The sequence below is a fragment of the Crassostrea angulata genome, chromosome 3 (genome assembly GCF_025612915.1).
Source record: "Crassostrea angulata isolate pt1a10 chromosome 3, ASM2561291v2, whole genome shotgun sequence".
Taxonomy (NCBI): Eukaryota; Metazoa; Mollusca; class Bivalvia; order Ostreida; family Ostreidae; genus Magallana; species Magallana angulata.
Window position 1 is genome coordinate 18,808,849 of NC_069113.1, and position 16,861 is coordinate 18,825,709.

The following is a 16,861-nucleotide window of genomic DNA, read 5'->3' on the forward strand; positions in this document are numbered from 1 at the left end:
ATTTGACGCCCGCAAGATTTTTGTCACTGTAAGTGATTGAGACACAAAGCTTTCATGAATGATAGACATTTGATTGATGATATGTTTAGTGGGTTTTATTTGATCAACTGTCACTTCCGGTTTTCACCGGAAGAATTCAAATTAATCATATTTTTAACAAGTTTAACTAAATTTCTTGGGTGTTTCATGTAGCCTGATAAACAGTGATGTACGCTTAGCAAATGTACGAAAAATACCAGCTTTTTTTTTTATTAATCACTTCCGTTCGTTCCGTTTCCCGTGTCCAGACAAAAACTATTGTTTCAAAGAGATTTCAGACTTGGCAGAAATGTTAACAACCAAACTTTGAGGAAAGATTGACTGATGATTGTACAAATTTTTGTTTAGTTCGGCATTACTTCCGGTCGTCACAGAGAGTACTTCAAAAATTGATTTCTTTTTCAATCTCGTTGTTTTACATGGAAGTAACGTCTGGATATATCATTCACAATAATTTTCATATCAACTATTTTCTCTATGTGAGAGAAGCAATGTCTACGGTTTAATTGATTCATGTATATCAAAACGGAAGACCTTTTTGTTGCTTTTGCAACAAGAGTCTAGTATTTAATATATAATCGTACGATGGTTTAAAATTATATAAATATAAGTAAATGATCACTTCATAATACTCAAAGAATGATTCCTTATTCCTTATTAAAAACAGCCGACAGACAACAGGATATATTATGAAAGTTAGCTAGTTTTAAACTCATCTTTTCACCTACATTACGCAGATCTCGTGTTTCTGCGCAGAAAAGTTAATTACTCGCAGTTTGGCACATGTGGTATACATCACTGCTAGAAGTGACATTTATTGCTTTCTTGTATTCATAAACAGTCTTTAGAACATGTATTCTTTTTACGGCTACTGCGGCAACCACACAATATTTATGGGGTCAAATCAAGTGATGGTGTTTCCTTGATACCATTTTAACCTTTACAGCTGTTAATTAGAAATAAGGATAGTTTTATGCTTATTGTTTAAAGATTGCTCCCATTTGATATGCTTTGCACGTAACAAAATGGCTGTGATGTCATAAACCCATCCGATACAATCCATGAATATACCTTAAATAGCCAAATGATTATCAAGTTTTCGCTAACGCATTTGCATTGTCGTCCTTCAAACTACCTTTCTTTCAAAGGCATGCTAGTAAATAATCTGTTTGTAATTAGCAAATAACTTGTACTCATCTTTTTTAAAAAATTAAAATAACGCCATTCAATTTGTGTAGGATATTTTAAAACTGAAATAGTTTTAAAAAAACAAAATTCAAATATTTTTCAACTTTTAATAAAAATAATAATTCATATCAATGTAAAATACTAACAACGTATATACAATATCCTCGACCAAAAGCGATTGTCCTTCGCTGTCATTTTAAAACAGTCACTTTCACACCTCAAGTTAAATGTTGTCCTTTCAAGATTTTCCTAATTCGGGTTTAAGGTCCAGCAGGTTTAGCGTCCTTGGCCTTTTTACCCTTGTTTGATTTCTTTGAGCCATTTGCTTTCTTATCCTTCTTTTGACCTTTCGATCCTTTGTTTTTCTTATCCTTCTTTGGTGCTTTAGGACCCTTGTTTTTCTTATCTTTCTTTGCTCCCTTGGATTTCTTTGGTCTCTTTCCCGGTTTGTGCTGTTTAGGTCTCTTGGGTTTCTTTGTTTTTTTAACAGGTTTTTTGGTAGTAGTCTCGGGACCGGGTACAACTGGGCCGGGTGCAACAATGGGTTCCTCTCCAATGACAACAGGTGTTCCACCAGGATTACTAAGGACCGCGCGTCTATGTCTCAGTTCTGAGAAATTTGAGATATGACTTTTATTAATTATAAACTTTTTTGGCAAATAAAAATTTTCGAAAATTTTTTCGTACATGTACTTAAATTTTATATCCGAAACAGATGCTTAAAATTGTATGAATACAAACTTACGACCAAAATTACTCTCCGCAATTTCATTAGTCTCTGCACCAACCTGAGGGAAAAATGTTTATTTAAATTGTTTTCTTAGTTACAATAAAAAATAACTTTTGATTTGATTTTATCTCAAATTTTATTTTGATGACATGATTAGCTATTAAACATATATTCAATATACCTGGTGCAAATATTCTGTTGCTAGAAATCCACACAACACAGCCAGCACTGGGAATGCTGTCTTCATTTCGGACGATGGAGTTTTGATAGAACAGAAGAAGAAATACAGGTATATATAGGAAGATGTCCGTGCTTAATTATACAAACAGCTGTCACGTTTTAAAATTTGATCATTTTAAAAACATGTCAGTCTTTTTTAATACGCTTATACGATTACGGAGTTGGATAGGCGTTGAAAACATTTCTGAAATGCATTGTATATAATTATTTATATTTATGCAAATGTGACAGCTTTATTAATTTGTTACACGTAAAATGCAGTTTAATCTGGTTTGAGCTGGCTAGATCTTGTTGGAGACCATGTTTTGACTAACCTTAGGATCTGAAAGACAAGGGGGTCGATCAAATGAAAGAATGAATACGGGGTTAGAATTTTTCATCAGAGCAAAAACTTTTAAGTTTCTATTATTAATTTGACAAGGAAATAAAAATCGTTAAAAATTTTGAAAGAGCCGACATTTTTTGTGCGGATATTCATATCGGTTTTACAGTAAGTTTCGATATTTCAGGTATAACAGTTGGAATTCTGGTACATCTGAATGAATTGATACACTTTTAATATGTTGGACTACATATTTGAATAATAAAATGTGTGATTTCCGATGCCCCTGTCCCTTTATAACCATTACCTGTGATAATTTAATACATTTTTTTCTTTTATATATTTATAAAAACACAGCCGACAATATGCACCTTTTGACAATAGATTTGTACTAAAACAATAAATTTAAATACATGCAATTAAGATATATGCATCTCTTTAAATCAACTGAGACTGTATGTTGTTGTTGTTTTTCTTTTTCTTTTCATCGTAAAATTAATGTCTCTTTTTAATTTAGAGCCGAACAAAACAATTATATAGGTAAAAAATGTATCCGTCTTCTTCATTTCATTACATATATATGTACTTTCATATCATTGCGTAGTTGTTTTCATTACATAAATGTCACTATTTGGTTTTTAATTACTGGTATCTGGTGTTTTTGACATTTACTTATCTAAATACATGCTCTTATTTGTGATTATTTTCACTAGAAGCGGTATGATTGGTAATTGTTTTTACATAGATAAACAAAAATCTTTTTTTTTCTTGTATTCATAAACCCATGAAGTATCAACTTAATACGAAATTGTTTTTTTATTTTTTAATTCAAATTATTGTCTTGTCCGCCTCTGTCAGATGTCATATGAGAATGCAGAGAGAAAACGTGATTGGATTAAAAACAGTTTTAAAGATCGAATGTTGAACACGATTTTTAAAAAACCCAGCTCCGACAGAATACAATATGAGTTTCACAATTATACATTTTGTTGAAGCTGAATTTATGGCATTAATCATTTGCATGCCTGAAAGTTAGTACAGGTATGCTAATGCAGAAGTTAATACCGTTATTTATTGGATATAGCGTAAATAATATCTCGGAGGATTTTACAGTATCTGGATTTAATTCTGTAAAAATATTTTTGTAAAGGTAATATTATTAACTTCGGAACGGTGTTTATAGATGGATATTTTGAAGATGTTTTCTTGAAATTGTTATCTTCCAAAGTATTATTGATCTTTAAATATATCTATATGGAAAGTAAAGAAAATTTGAAGAAAATGGGGGAATAAGATGGCGCAACTGCCCGTTTGGTTAAGTCGTAAAATACAATTTCAAATTTAACATTTTTTCAATTAAATATATTTGATATGTTATAATTCAAGTTGACAAAAGGGTAATTTATAACTATATTCAGTTTGAAATATTTCAAAAAACGATAAGAAAAAAATTATAAATCCTTAAGTTTTGATGGTATCAAACCCACAACCTAAAAACTTAAGTTCTATAAAGTTACTTAATGTCTGGTGCACTAACCACTGAGCCATTTCATTCACAACAAAGAGCGTTGTTAAAATGCTATATGAGAAGTTGGCCACGAATTTATGGATTTTTATTATTTTTCTAAAACGTTCAATTGTTGGGCTACCAAATGACATTTTTAAAGTATAGTGGGTCATCTCTCTACATTTCCGTTGATTAAAATCGGCTTAAATTCCATTAAACCGCATTTAGACTATGACAAAAATATGGAGCTCAGACCCACTCTGTAAAAGAAAAGGCATTGAAGTTTTAAAAATGTCACTATTTTGAGGTTTTGACAAGCATACGCCAGTTTAAATCAACCTATTGCAAGTAATTAAAATATTTATGGGTTACATACCGATGTTACGTTAAATATACATTGTTCTCAATTATTTTTTTTAAAAGTATCAGATTTAATGATATTTTAATTTTGCAGTATCTAATCATTCCTCTTATGGGCATTTTACATGCCTTATTCACCCATCTTCTTTATCATTAGTATTTTTAATCGTTTTAGTCCGTCATTTAAAATTTGTACGCGTATTTGTGAAAATGAAATCCACTCATTAGACTAAGAACCTTTCTTTATTGTGCAGAAAACAAAGAAAAAAGAAGAAGACGTAAACTATTCTAGGAAATTATGAATAATACATGATAAGAAAGAATCGTTAATATAACAAAAAATCGTAGTCAAAAATATAATCAAGGTCATTTTTTTGTCCGAGGTCTATAACAGCATGGCGCCCGGGGTGGTGGGAGTAGTATTTTGTTAACTATCCTTTTATAGAAAATTAAATTTTTAAGCGAACTTGTCCCTCCACTTTTTTCAGACATTGTAAGAAAATTACATTGAAAGTTGATGTATTTATTCTTTAAGATATTAGATTTGCCCCCCTCCCCCTCCCCGTTTTGGAATTTGGGGTCAAGCAAGAGTTTTCCGGTTTCGATGCTTCGTACTGGATGCTGTTTAAATACATGTATTTCACAATTTTTTTTTAAATGTTTTAAAACGGGAATTGCTTTTTGAATTTGATATTCTTTCATCCTTATTTAAAATATCACAATATGTCGCACACAACCTAAAATACCCTTATAAAACGCCATCGGCATCTAATGGATTTTTTTTTATAACTCAGATTTATCCATCAAATAAAATTTAGAAATTGAATACTCTGTCACATCAAACTTCGTCATCAGTTTTCACTTCGCTAAAGATAAAGAAAAACGCATTGTTTTGTACATGTCCATCATAATAAGGTCATCCTATCCTATAAAAGAATATTATGTGACCATTCACTGTTTTGTCAAGCCTTAAGTTTTTGTTGGGCGGGCAACATACCTTATTTACTGCTGCATAGCATGAATAAACAGTCATCCCCTTTTCCGTTTACTAGGTCAGCGAAAGGTAAAAAACTATGATGCAAAACCTATTAATGTGTCTGGTTTTCCTTTCAAATTACAAGTGTATACTAGTATATCAATTTAGATAAATTTTTTAACTCCTGGGGCCCGTTTCACAAAGCATACTTAGGACTAAGTTGTATCTTAGGAAAGAACTTTTTCCTAAGTTCATTGCTTATCCGTTTCACTATTCCAATCTTATCTTATGAATTTCCTAAGTTATGTCTTAACTTTAAGACAGGTAAATCGATGTCTTAAGAACAAACTTAACATGGCGACTGTCTATCTTAATTGATTATATGCATATTAAGGTTAAACAAAGCTATTATCAAGATTTTTAATCTTTTCAAAAAGACGCAATATATGTTCCTTATAATGTAAAAATTAATGACTGGCCATAAAAATGCGAGATTTATATGGTATATGGTATAAAATTATTCATTTCAAAGCTCCGTCGATAGATACATTACCCTAAACTGCAAACTTAAAAATTATCAAAATATACCTATATTTCTTCATGATCAGTTAAATTTGTGGTGTAGACTTCTAATTTTTACATTTTTTAGATTATCTGATCGCACACGCAGATTGATAGCGGGTATAGTTATAGCTAGTGCACTGATGTTAATTAAAATATTCACGCCCGGGAATCACTGATCTCTTATATCGTTTGATAAAATCAGGAATACATACTAAATAAATACCCAATTACAGATTGACTGGATGAATTGTCCTATCCCTCCAAGAAATAAGCCTTTTTTACGGGAGAAAATTTAGGTGCTAGGTGTGTGTGTGGTTTTTTTTTGGGGGGGGGAGGGGGTGTTAATTGATTTTTTTTTGTTGGGGGATGGGGGTAGGAATGACCGGGGAGTGTTTTGGGAATGTCGACGCTAAATCCTCCATAGGGATGCTGTTTTACACAGTAACTGAAAATCTTGCCTTACATCTTCGTTTCATCTATCAGCCGAGATGCATTTATTTGCAAATTTCGATTTTTTTTTCTTTTTTGTATAAAACTAAACAAAACACACCATTTTTATATCAATCATTACAAGAAAACTAGCGTTATATAAAACTTAGTTTAAAAGTTCCACATATGTCCATTCCAAATCCTACTTGTCACTGCATATGATTATTGTATTCCATTTGGAACATACCCTATGAAACAGTAAAATAATCTGGATATTTCAACGATCGTTTTCAGATTTAGGAATAAGCATACAATGTATCAGTATTCGTTAACACAAGCTGTTTAAAATGGACCAACTAGACAAAAAAACCCACACTCGAACATTTATAAAAATAACAGAAATTATAGCAATGACCAATGTTTCCATTAATTTATGCGGTCCAAAAAATAATATTAAAATATAAATAACGAAATACATGTATATATAGCTAAAAAATATAGTACGATCTATCCATTTTCTCAAATAAAAAAAAATAAACTATACGAATTTATTACGTAATTTTGATCTACTCTTTTATGCATGTGAATGTAAAAATATCATTCAAAATTTTAGTACATGTACATAGACACTACACTATTTACATTCTATTTACACGTTTTACTTTTTTTTTTCTAAGATGTTTCTAGGTGAATAAGGGAATGGATTTTTACATTCATTGAAAAAGTATATATACAATCTGTCATATTGAAATTTAAAGAATTAAAATAAACGGTATCAATTTAGAGTTACCAATATGATATGAAAGTGGCTTACATTGTATCTTAAGATAAGTCAACTGCGATATGCTAAGAAAGTTTTGTGAAACAGCTATGACAAATCTTAGGAACTTCCTAAGTTATAACTTAGGCATATCTTAAGTTCTATCTTAGGAAACATCTTAGGAAATCTTTGTGAAACGGGCCCCAGTTCTATTTTCACTCACAAAGGAGAGAGAGAGAGAGAGAGAGAGAGAGAGAGAGAGAGAGAGAGAGAGAGAGAGAGAGAGAGAGAGAGAGAGAGAGAGAGAGAGAGAGAGAGAGAGAGAGAGAGAGATTCTCCATGAATTGTATAAAGTGAAGCTAAATTTGCATATTCTTTGCTTTAGAGAATTACAAAGAAATTCTCTTGGTTTTTTTTTTAAAGAAAAGACTTTATTTCAGATGTATTTTCGTGTCCATTTCTCTATTTAAAATTCCTACGAAGATTCTCTTCATAGTAAATGTGATATGTAAATGTTTGTGACATATTTTCTCCAAAGGCAAACCATAATCAACAGCGGTCTATACATTGCTTTGTTTTTACTGTTTGTTCCTCGATGTTGTCAATATAGCGGTAATCATTGATTTTGGTCGCTCATTAACGTCCGTCTGAAGAATGCGATGATTCCAAGTCATAGCCTTCATATGTTATGTTGTTTTTATTACTATAATGAATACAAATATCATAAGAATAAAAGACAAGCAAGGTGCCCCAATATTAAGGTATGTACATGTAATAATTTTTAATTTCCTAAATCTAAGGTGTTAAACATGATTGTAATATCATATACATATTACTGATTCAATTTCTTGCTTCGAGTAATATTTAGTGAAGAATTTTCAATGACACTCGTAAAATCAATCAAACAGAGTAACAATATATTTTTCCACTTTAGACTTCTAAAATGCAAGTAGCGGTATTTTTCCTTGTCACCTTTGGCAGTTGTGCAGGTGTCAACGTGCCTATTTATGAAAAGGTAATGCAAATGCGTGAATGCAACTAAAAACCAGTGTCATATTCATCCGAAACTAGGTAAAATTGAGTTTCAAATCATTTTGATTAAAAACTTAAAATCTTAGCGAATATGTAAGACAGAAAAGTTATATTTCCATAATTACTCGAATATCTTATTTACAAGTACCCTGGTTATAATTCGGAGCAACGTGGCATCAGGTGTGACAAGTAATTATATAGTCAAAAAGGCGCTCAAAGATAGATAAATAGTAACGATTAATTTATCATAGAAGTTTAACAGTACATGCCATATTTTGCATCAAACACTTTGATAGATGGGTATTTATGTGTCTTTTGAGTTAAAACATAAGGTGACCATAATTTTTTTTTATTTAAATCTCATCTCACACGAGAGTTCCGTATAAATAATTAATTACGATTAAATATGAATTAAGTTTTTGTTCACTAAATCACTCAGTTTATGAACTTTTTAGGCTTGTCGGATAATTTGTTGACACCAAACATTCAGACAAATGAGAGGAAATCTAGCAACGGTCTCAGTTTCATTTTTTTTTTTTTTTAGATGAAATGCATATTTACAAATAAAAGTAAACCTAATTACATTTTATTACATTCACATTTTACTCGTGCATTTTTTGACGCTGTTTCCAGTAAAGTTTTGTAAATATATCTCTTATAAAAATGTATATTAGTTTTTATTATTGTTTTGTTAAACAAATATCAGAAGTTCTGAAATACTCCTATCTTAAACAAAGAGTATCCACTGTTGGAAATATTACTTCCAAATTGATTCCAAATATTTCATAGTAAAGATTTATTTTCTGACTTTTTCTGTAATAATCACTTTTTAAATTAATACCAGTAATAAAATAAATCTCTATTAGTTTAGAATTTGAAAGCAAATATCTCCAATTTGAAGGGAGGAGGCTTATTTTGCATGCTCTAATACTATGCAAAAACATAACGCGTCAATTTTATTAGGAAGATAAATTTCCCAGCGAAGACCCTATCTTGTCCATTAACAGGTGAGTTAATTAAGATTCTTAGGGAGGAGTAGACCTCTACGATTAACTGCCGACATTTCGCCCTTGGCAATGGCATTTTACGTTTTCTCCACGTTTACATTAACGTGTAGACGCGGACAAATTGAACAAAGCATCAACATGACTGACCCACATTACGCCATGTGGGCAATCGGTTTTGGAACGCAGTCCGCAGTTCACTATTCGCAATTCAAAAATGAACTGCACTCTAGAACGCAGTTCGCAATTCAAAATTTATAATTCATATTTGGGGTATGAAAATTTCATGGTATCTACAGTCCCTGAAACGTTCTACTTTCCCATTTTTAGTGCGTTCCCAGTGCACTGACAGTGCGTTCACTTGCGTTCTCCGCTCCGATCGCGCTCAATGTGCGTTCATAAAAAAATTTGAATTATCAAGGAGTTGGCCCCCACTTTTTTTGCAAAAAAAATTGATTTGAAAATATGGAAATGATATAGATGTTCAACATATAATCATATTAATAATATTTTACTGAATTCAAACTTATTGAAATCCCAAAGCAAAATCTTTTTTTTTTTCATATATAGGAAGTAAAGATGAATTATGGGTAACCAAGTGATTACCAAGTGGTTAACTCAGTTAACACAGTGTTAACTGAGAGTTTCGGAAAACCGGGCCCAGGCTATGGAGTAAGTTACATCTTTCCGTCGATGAAATCCTTTTAATAGCCATTTCGATCAGACAACAGCCATTTTGTGATGATGTGTTATTCCACCTTATACAATCTATTCTATCCATTTAAAAAAGAGATTTCCCCGGAAAAGTTTCTGGCATTATATTTTTACCCGAGTAAGCGTACTATAAATATCATGTTCAATGGCTGTTCCGTCTTTTATCGTATCGTAACGTGCGGTATGTCGTAGAGAGGACACTAATGAACCCTCTTCATATTATTTCAGATTTTTAAATCTTCAAAATTAGTCTGTAGCTGCGCAGTTCGACAGCTGTTCTTAGCGATGAAAAAGGCATCCTCCTGTTCTTGTATGCATACTTTTCAAACAAAAAGACATGTAGGACCATATTTATTGCTTTTATATCTTTTGGCAACAGTTTTGGCCAATTTCAGACAGAAATATGCCAGTTCAAGAAATATATACATTCTTATTCTCAAATGTACAAGATGACCGCACATCCCCTTTAATTCTACAGACTAAATTCATACTGAAATGATGTTTTATGTGTAATACAAGTTTCTTTCTACCTTTACGCACGGATTCTTTTCTCATTCCATTTCATCACGGATTAAATTCCGAATAGAATGATGTTTTATGTGTAATATATAAAGTTTACTTCTACCTTTACACGCGGGTTCTTTTCTTATTTGCTGTGACTCGGAAAATCCGATCCTTTCATGTTGGAGTTCCGAATGAAAATGACTGAACGATAAGTGAACGCTAAACGAAAGATGAACGCTATATGTAAATTTTTAAAAAAATTGTTCTTGCGAGAAAAAGTGTGGGGGGGAGGGGCAGCCCCCCCCCCATGCTACGTGCCTGCATTTAGTATAAACGACACACATGTTCTCTATGCACACGAGGCCAGACAATACTCTCTGTGCAAACGAAATCAAATACCTTAGCCATCTTCCAAAGAGTATACTAGTACCCTTTCATTTTTTATTGGTTGTAGTTCACGCATGTATCCAACTGGAAAGCAACCGACTAACAAATTGATTGAAACTTGAAATTAATTATAAAAGATCCTGATTAATTCGATTTTGTCAATAGTCGTTTGGACAAACGGGTATAGAGAAAAAAACTCAGTAGATCCAATTTAGTAGAGCAAGTTTCTCTTAGCTTTGTCCAACTGAAATTAAACGGAAATTAACTAATCCAAAATGAATACACACCATGTACACAATAAACAAGAGGCCCATGGGGCCACATCGCTCACCTGATCAACAATGGGCGTTCAAAAGATATTGTGCCATATGGTCCCTCGGTAGAAAAACAAAAAATAAATATTGTCAAGTATTCGAATTTTACACTTATTTTTGCATACACGTAATCTTTGTACCTTCATGAAATACTATTTTTTACCAGAATAAGAAAATCCTACGCAAGATATAAAACTAAACATTTGGTAGGGGTACACTGTTAAGCGCCCCCCCCCCCCCCCCCACTTTGTAAAGCGATCAAAATATATGAGAGCATATAGGTACATTTTTTTCATCAATTTTTTCACTAGTTATTGTATTTTAAAAAAAAAATATACCCGAATAGTTATTGTATTTCATTTAAAAAATCCTACATGTATAGATGTGAAGAAGAAAATTGTACCTCAATGTGCTCAATTCCTCAAATTAAAAACATTCAAAAATATAATTTGTCTTCTCCATTATAATTAAATGACTGTTATTTACCTCGCGTACAAACCAGGATAATTTTCCGCTGTGATATTTTCTTACGAATAGCGATAATTACTTTATCCCCGCAACAGAAATGTGTCAGAACTATGGAAACTGTTTTAAAGATGTCGTTTTTATTTACTCGTGTCTGAAAAACTATCAAAATTGATGTAGATTTCACATTATTTATTGTATAAAGAGGGGGCCCCAGAGAGTAGGTATATACAGAATATCATTCTTTTATTTTGTTTGTACAAGTACATACTCTAATTCATATAGAATTTCTAATCTTCAACCAAAATTTCAGCGTCAATCGTAGAATTATAAGCAAGAAACAGAGCTCACAGTTCCCCTAGATTTGAGTCATATTTTGTTCAAATGAGTTTTTTATATTCAGCTTAAGATTTTTATCTTGGTATTTCCTATTCAGCATTTAAAATGGAAAAAAAGGAATGGCCAAAGATTTTCAATTCTTTTATTCACTCAAGACCAGTTCACTGGTATTTGAGGTTCAAAATCAGTTTATACAAATGTACACAAACACAGTGAAGGATCACATGTACAGTAGGAGTAATAATGATGAAAAAAGGTTAAGTTTACAATACAATAAGTTGTTAAAGTTGGTTTCTGGAAGAACAGACTTTGAAAATTTTCTTAATCAAATATTGACAAATTTTTTACTTTTTAAATCTTTTGTTTTTAAGATCTAGCTGTGTACAAACATAAAATTGGGAGCAAATCTCTGTATCTTGCTTATAATTCGAAGCTTAACACTCAAATATGGTTAGTAAATAGAAATTGTAAACAATTAAACACAAGAAACATGCACAATAACAAATAAAGAACACAATTTATTTTTCGAAATGAATCATATATATACATGTATATACCTACATATTTCCGTCAGCGATATCAAACTCTATTTAAACTGAATAAACTCGAGAAAATGCCGAGCATCTCAACAAAACCTATTGCATTAATTAATCTACCATTACGCAAAAGATAATGCCGAATTACCGATAGAATGAATTGTATTTCAGTACTTTTTTGATACATCAGATTTTGCTTAATTTGCGCAGGTAAACAGTTAACTGTTTGATTTACCGAAGTCTCTGTTTGATTTGATACGTAAAAATCACGAAATACAGACGAGAGTTCCTAGCTAGGTTACATAGCATAAATAATGAAAACGAAACGAAAATCAGAACAAGCTAACACCAACGTCATGTGTGAAAACTCAATCTCCCATGCAGAGTTGTCGTTCGTTCCTCTCTCAGTGAATGTATAAGCCGATGGTAGAGAGTGGTGAAAACTGTCAACGCATTGAAATATTTAGCCTCAATTTACTTCACAAAATCGGCACCAATATATTTTGCATGTTTCAAAAATTTCCATTCATACGCCAACTGTTGCATAACAAGTAAATTCATCATAGTCAGATCGAACCTTTTTCGTATAATGTCATAAACTACGTTGAATTGGACTCAGTAGTTCTTGAGAAGAAGATTTTTAAAAATGCACCCCCTTTTTCTACAGTTTCAAGGTTTTCTCCGCTTTGAATACAGATCGGACTTTTATTTCTGCAATTTATAATCGCCCTCCCATAAGGATGCTTTGTGCCAAATTTGGTTGAAATTGGATAAGCGGTTTTAGAGAAGTTTAAAATGTAAAAAGTTTATAGAGGGACGGACAGACGGACAGACGGACGGACGACGGACAAAATGTGATCAGAATAGCTCACTTGAGCTTTCAGATCAGGTGAGCTAAAAACGAATATTTTTGTTATCTGTTTACATAATGAGAGACCAAGCCCCGGGGCCAAAAAAACTTAGATGAGCTCACTTTTGATCTCATTTGTTATCTGTTTACATAATGAGCTCACTTTGATCTCAGTCTTACTTTTCCACAAGGAATATATAGTAGAAAAGTGGGACTTAGATCAAAAGTGAGCTTGTCTAAGTTTTATGGCCCCGGAGCCAGCTCAAGACGGGGAATCTTATATATGAAACTGTTTTTTAAAAATATTCAAAATGACTAACTCTTAAATCATTTCAGTTTGTGCAATCCATGAGTACTCAGTTCTCGCCAAAAGTGTTGAAAAATATAAAGTTGAACTTGAAATTGTTTTTCAGAGGTAACTTTATAAATATTATGATATTGAATTGAAAAGAACCACACAAGAAGTATGCACGTAGCTGTTTCGTGGCAATTATCACTTTAATTCATAAAATATTATCTTATTACTGCTCTCTCATTAAAACTTCCTGCGATAACAGAGAACTCAATTTCCATCCATCTTTCATTCGCAGAGCTAAATGAACCACCGAGACATAAACGAGGTGCTGATGTGATGCCAAATTCGGTTCGAGATTTCATTCATCTCATTGGTAGGACCAACTCTGACTCAGCAAAAGAAAGTGGGCGGACGGCGGCAATAAACATCAACAGTTCCTTGGACTACATCGCCACAGATTTCACAACGCACGTACTTCCACACCTTAATCGTCTGCTGGGAAAGATCCGGGTACTTCAGAAAAATGGCGCTGACATTGGAAGCCATGCTCAGGCATCCATTTCCTTTGTACAAGACAGTCTCGGTAAAACAGTGTCCGATATTGATGGGACAATCGTCCAGAGGGCAACCAATTAACTGATCAACAAGAAATTTGATATCTTAAAACCCATGAACATACGACCATATATTATCATTTAAGATGTGCTAAGGTTTATGAACGAATTCTACCATTGTGATTAATTTTTTGCAAATAATTAAAAGCTATATGCAAAATGGAATTTTACATCGCATTGTTATTTTTAACTAAAATTAACTTTAATCCAATTAACTAATCCAATTTGTATCTTCGCTAGCCAAGGGTTTTCAGTCCACTCCGCTCCCAACAGAAAGGGTTGTGAGAAGAGGTGCGGATCAGAAACCCTTGACTTGGGAAGATGAAATATATGTGGCACCTTGACATTATATTCTGAGTATTAACAAAATCTGTTTACAGCCTATTATGGACAACAGTTGTTGTCTTCAAGAAATTTATACTCAGTGGTAGTAGATATGTACAAGAGTCTGAGTTGGTTAAGCACAAGGTAGCATTTTTACATTACAAACAACAACACAGAAACATTCGTTCTTTTTATTGTAAATACACGTAAAACGGGTCAAGGCAGATCACATGTGGAGTAGCACTAGTCACACATACGTATCAACATGTGTTGATGACACCTCGCCATTTGTCCAACTTAACTCTTTACAATGTATATCTTGGTTTCAAAGTGAAAAGAACTGTGATTATAGTTTGGGAAAAAATGTTAAAAAGTCTTGATAAAATGGAGGAAAGTACCAAGTAAAAACAAAGAGTTAATAAACATTTGAACACCTTATACTGAACACATTTCTATCGATTATTTAACTTCCGCTCATGTAATAACATAACACATTAAATTTCTCATCATCAAAAGGAATACATAAATGTACGACGAGTTTTAAATGAACTGGTCATAAAGACAAAATATTTCAATTTTTTTTTATAAATGCTTCAAAAATATTGTCAACTAAGTATGAAGTCCTAAATTATTTCACATTTATCAAGACAATTGGAAATTTCCTTTAAACTGAGATTACCGAACTCCTGTCTTCTTTTATAAACAATTGCATCATGATTTGGGGCTATAAATATTACTTCTACACTTAAAATGTACACATGAAGTATTGAGGAAGACAATATAGAATTTATTTCAAAAGTTTCTACTCAGTATTTGATAAGAGGTAAGTCCAAATCAAAATGACAGCTCAATTTTGAAATCTTACCCTTATTATTTTTTTAAAATAGGAAGTATAATTTAATAGATATGGTCAAATCAGCCAAACTGAATATCAATCTTCGTTTCAAATTTGTTTCCTTAGTTCTAAATACTGATGCACATCAACTATATATTGTGAATGTTTGCAGACAACATGTATTCAATAACTTGAAGCACTGTTACCTTTTCATGAATTCAGGTGAATACAAGTGGAAATGTAGATCTAAATAAATACTCATTTGAATTTCTTGCTATCTTTCTGATCATCACAATACACAAAGTAAGAAATGGAATATTTTTAAAACTCTCTCATACACAATGATTAAAATTGACTAGACTGTTCTTCGCTGTAATAAATATCGATCATTATAATCTAAATATCATTATAATCATATCTATTGCTTCTCAAGAAATCTCACTCCCTCACTGCAAAAATTTCACAAGATTAAAAAAAAGAAGACTAAGTCCATGCTTTATACATGGGAAATAACTCATAATAATGATCATGGCCTTCTTCTGTTTGCAATGTTTCCTTACATCTATGCACAACTAGTTTACAAGTGCACAAGTTTACACATATCTCTTGAAAAAGACTGCAAGTTCTCATATTACTTTGTTCTTCAGTCATCGTTTTCTAACTTCCTTCGTCTCTGGATGAACTTCTTAAGGTCCCAGTTCTTGTGGTTCAACATGTGCGGTCCATTGTAGACACAAAGGTACGTCATGTTGCCGGCGTAGTTCATGTCGGGCAAGAGCTGAAACGGTAAAAGAACAACAGATTAAATGTAAATATATGAAAATAACATCTGATTGAAAAAAAAGTACGCGAGAAATTGGATTTACACAATGTCTGTTCCTAAAACATGAGAATAAGCCATTGGTCAAAAACAAACAATACTCTAAAAACTACACTGGTAAACAAACCATTTTTTGTGTTTTGACAACATGTACCAGTATAATCAGTGATTCACAGCTAGATGATAGGATATATAATTATTTACCTTGGGACTCAGCAGAAAGTACTGTGACCTGGACTTCTGACAAACAGTCTGGACAACCAGTTCAAACACTTTCCTCTCATTCACCGGATCCATGCCCTGTTAGACGTAAACATCATCAAAACACAAAAGTTATATATAGCAAATCAAACCCAATGGACTTCATACTGTAAATGTACATATGCAATATATTTGGTGTGTACGATATTTGGGGGAAAAAAGTTTTTGAACAAGTTGGCGTGGATTTAAATTGGCGTATTCCTGAATGTGACTATTCTTATATATATATGCATGGCATTTAGCGATGTACTTGATTTAACGGAAGCCGCATTCCGCCAAAAACGCTCAGAATACAGAGGGAAATGTATGTTTACAGTAATTCATATGAGGCAATTACTACCCAGTAAATCATTTTCAGTTCTTCCAATGATCATGTTACCAAAATTTTCTTCAATGTCAAACACTGAAATGTTCAGTACATGTAGATGTAAATATTGTACTGTGACTACCGG

General features: G+C 32.4%; 3 protein-coding genes across 5 annotated transcripts in view; 1 reads left to right on the forward strand and 2 right to left on the reverse strand.

Annotated features, from left to right (window-relative positions):
• Positions 1–1,318: 1,318 nt before the first annotated feature.
• On the reverse strand, positions 1,319–2,347 carry LOC128175159 (uncharacterized). The gene is made up of 3 exons (XM_052840587.1): positions 2,139–2,347; positions 1,973–2,015; positions 1,319–1,837 (listed from the first exon to the last, which is right to left on the reverse strand). Exons 1-3 carry the CDS (start codon positions 2,202–2,204, stop codon positions 1,488–1,490), a joined length of 459 nt encoding a protein of 152 aa, XP_052696547.1. The 5' UTR covers positions 2,205–2,347; the 3' UTR covers positions 1,319–1,487.
• Positions 2,203–14,334, forward strand: LOC128175158 (uncharacterized). Of its 3 annotated transcripts, XM_052840583.1 has the most exons (4): positions 7,805–7,876; positions 8,050–8,130; positions 13,597–13,675; positions 13,851–14,334. In XM_052840583.1, exons 2-4 carry the CDS (start codon positions 8,059–8,061, stop codon positions 14,189–14,191), a joined length of 492 nt encoding a protein of 163 aa, XP_052696543.1. In that variant the 5' UTR covers positions 7,805–7,876; positions 8,050–8,058; the 3' UTR covers positions 14,192–14,334. The 3 variants fall into 3 exon arrangements, with proteins under 3 accessions (XP_052696546.1, XP_052696545.1, XP_052696543.1); XM_052840586.1 differs by lacking the exons at positions 7,805–7,876; positions 8,050–8,130 and adding an exon at positions 2,203–2,246; XM_052840585.1 differs by lacking the exon at positions 8,050–8,130 and having other exon boundaries at positions 7,760–7,876.
• A 334-nt stretch (positions 14,335–14,668) lies between these two features.
• LOC128175157 (structural maintenance of chromosomes protein 5-like) overlaps positions 14,669–16,861 on the reverse strand; it is a 60,541-nt gene continuing 58,348 nt past the window's right edge. The window contains exons 24-25 of the mRNA XM_052840582.1: positions 16,353–16,448; positions 14,669–16,106 (exon numbers count right to left, since the gene is read on the reverse strand). Of these exons, the coding sequence (XP_052696542.1) occupies positions 15,972–16,106; positions 16,353–16,448 (231 nt within the window). The 3' untranslated portion in view covers positions 14,669–15,971. The remainder of the gene's footprint in view (positions 16,107–16,352; positions 16,449–16,861) is intronic.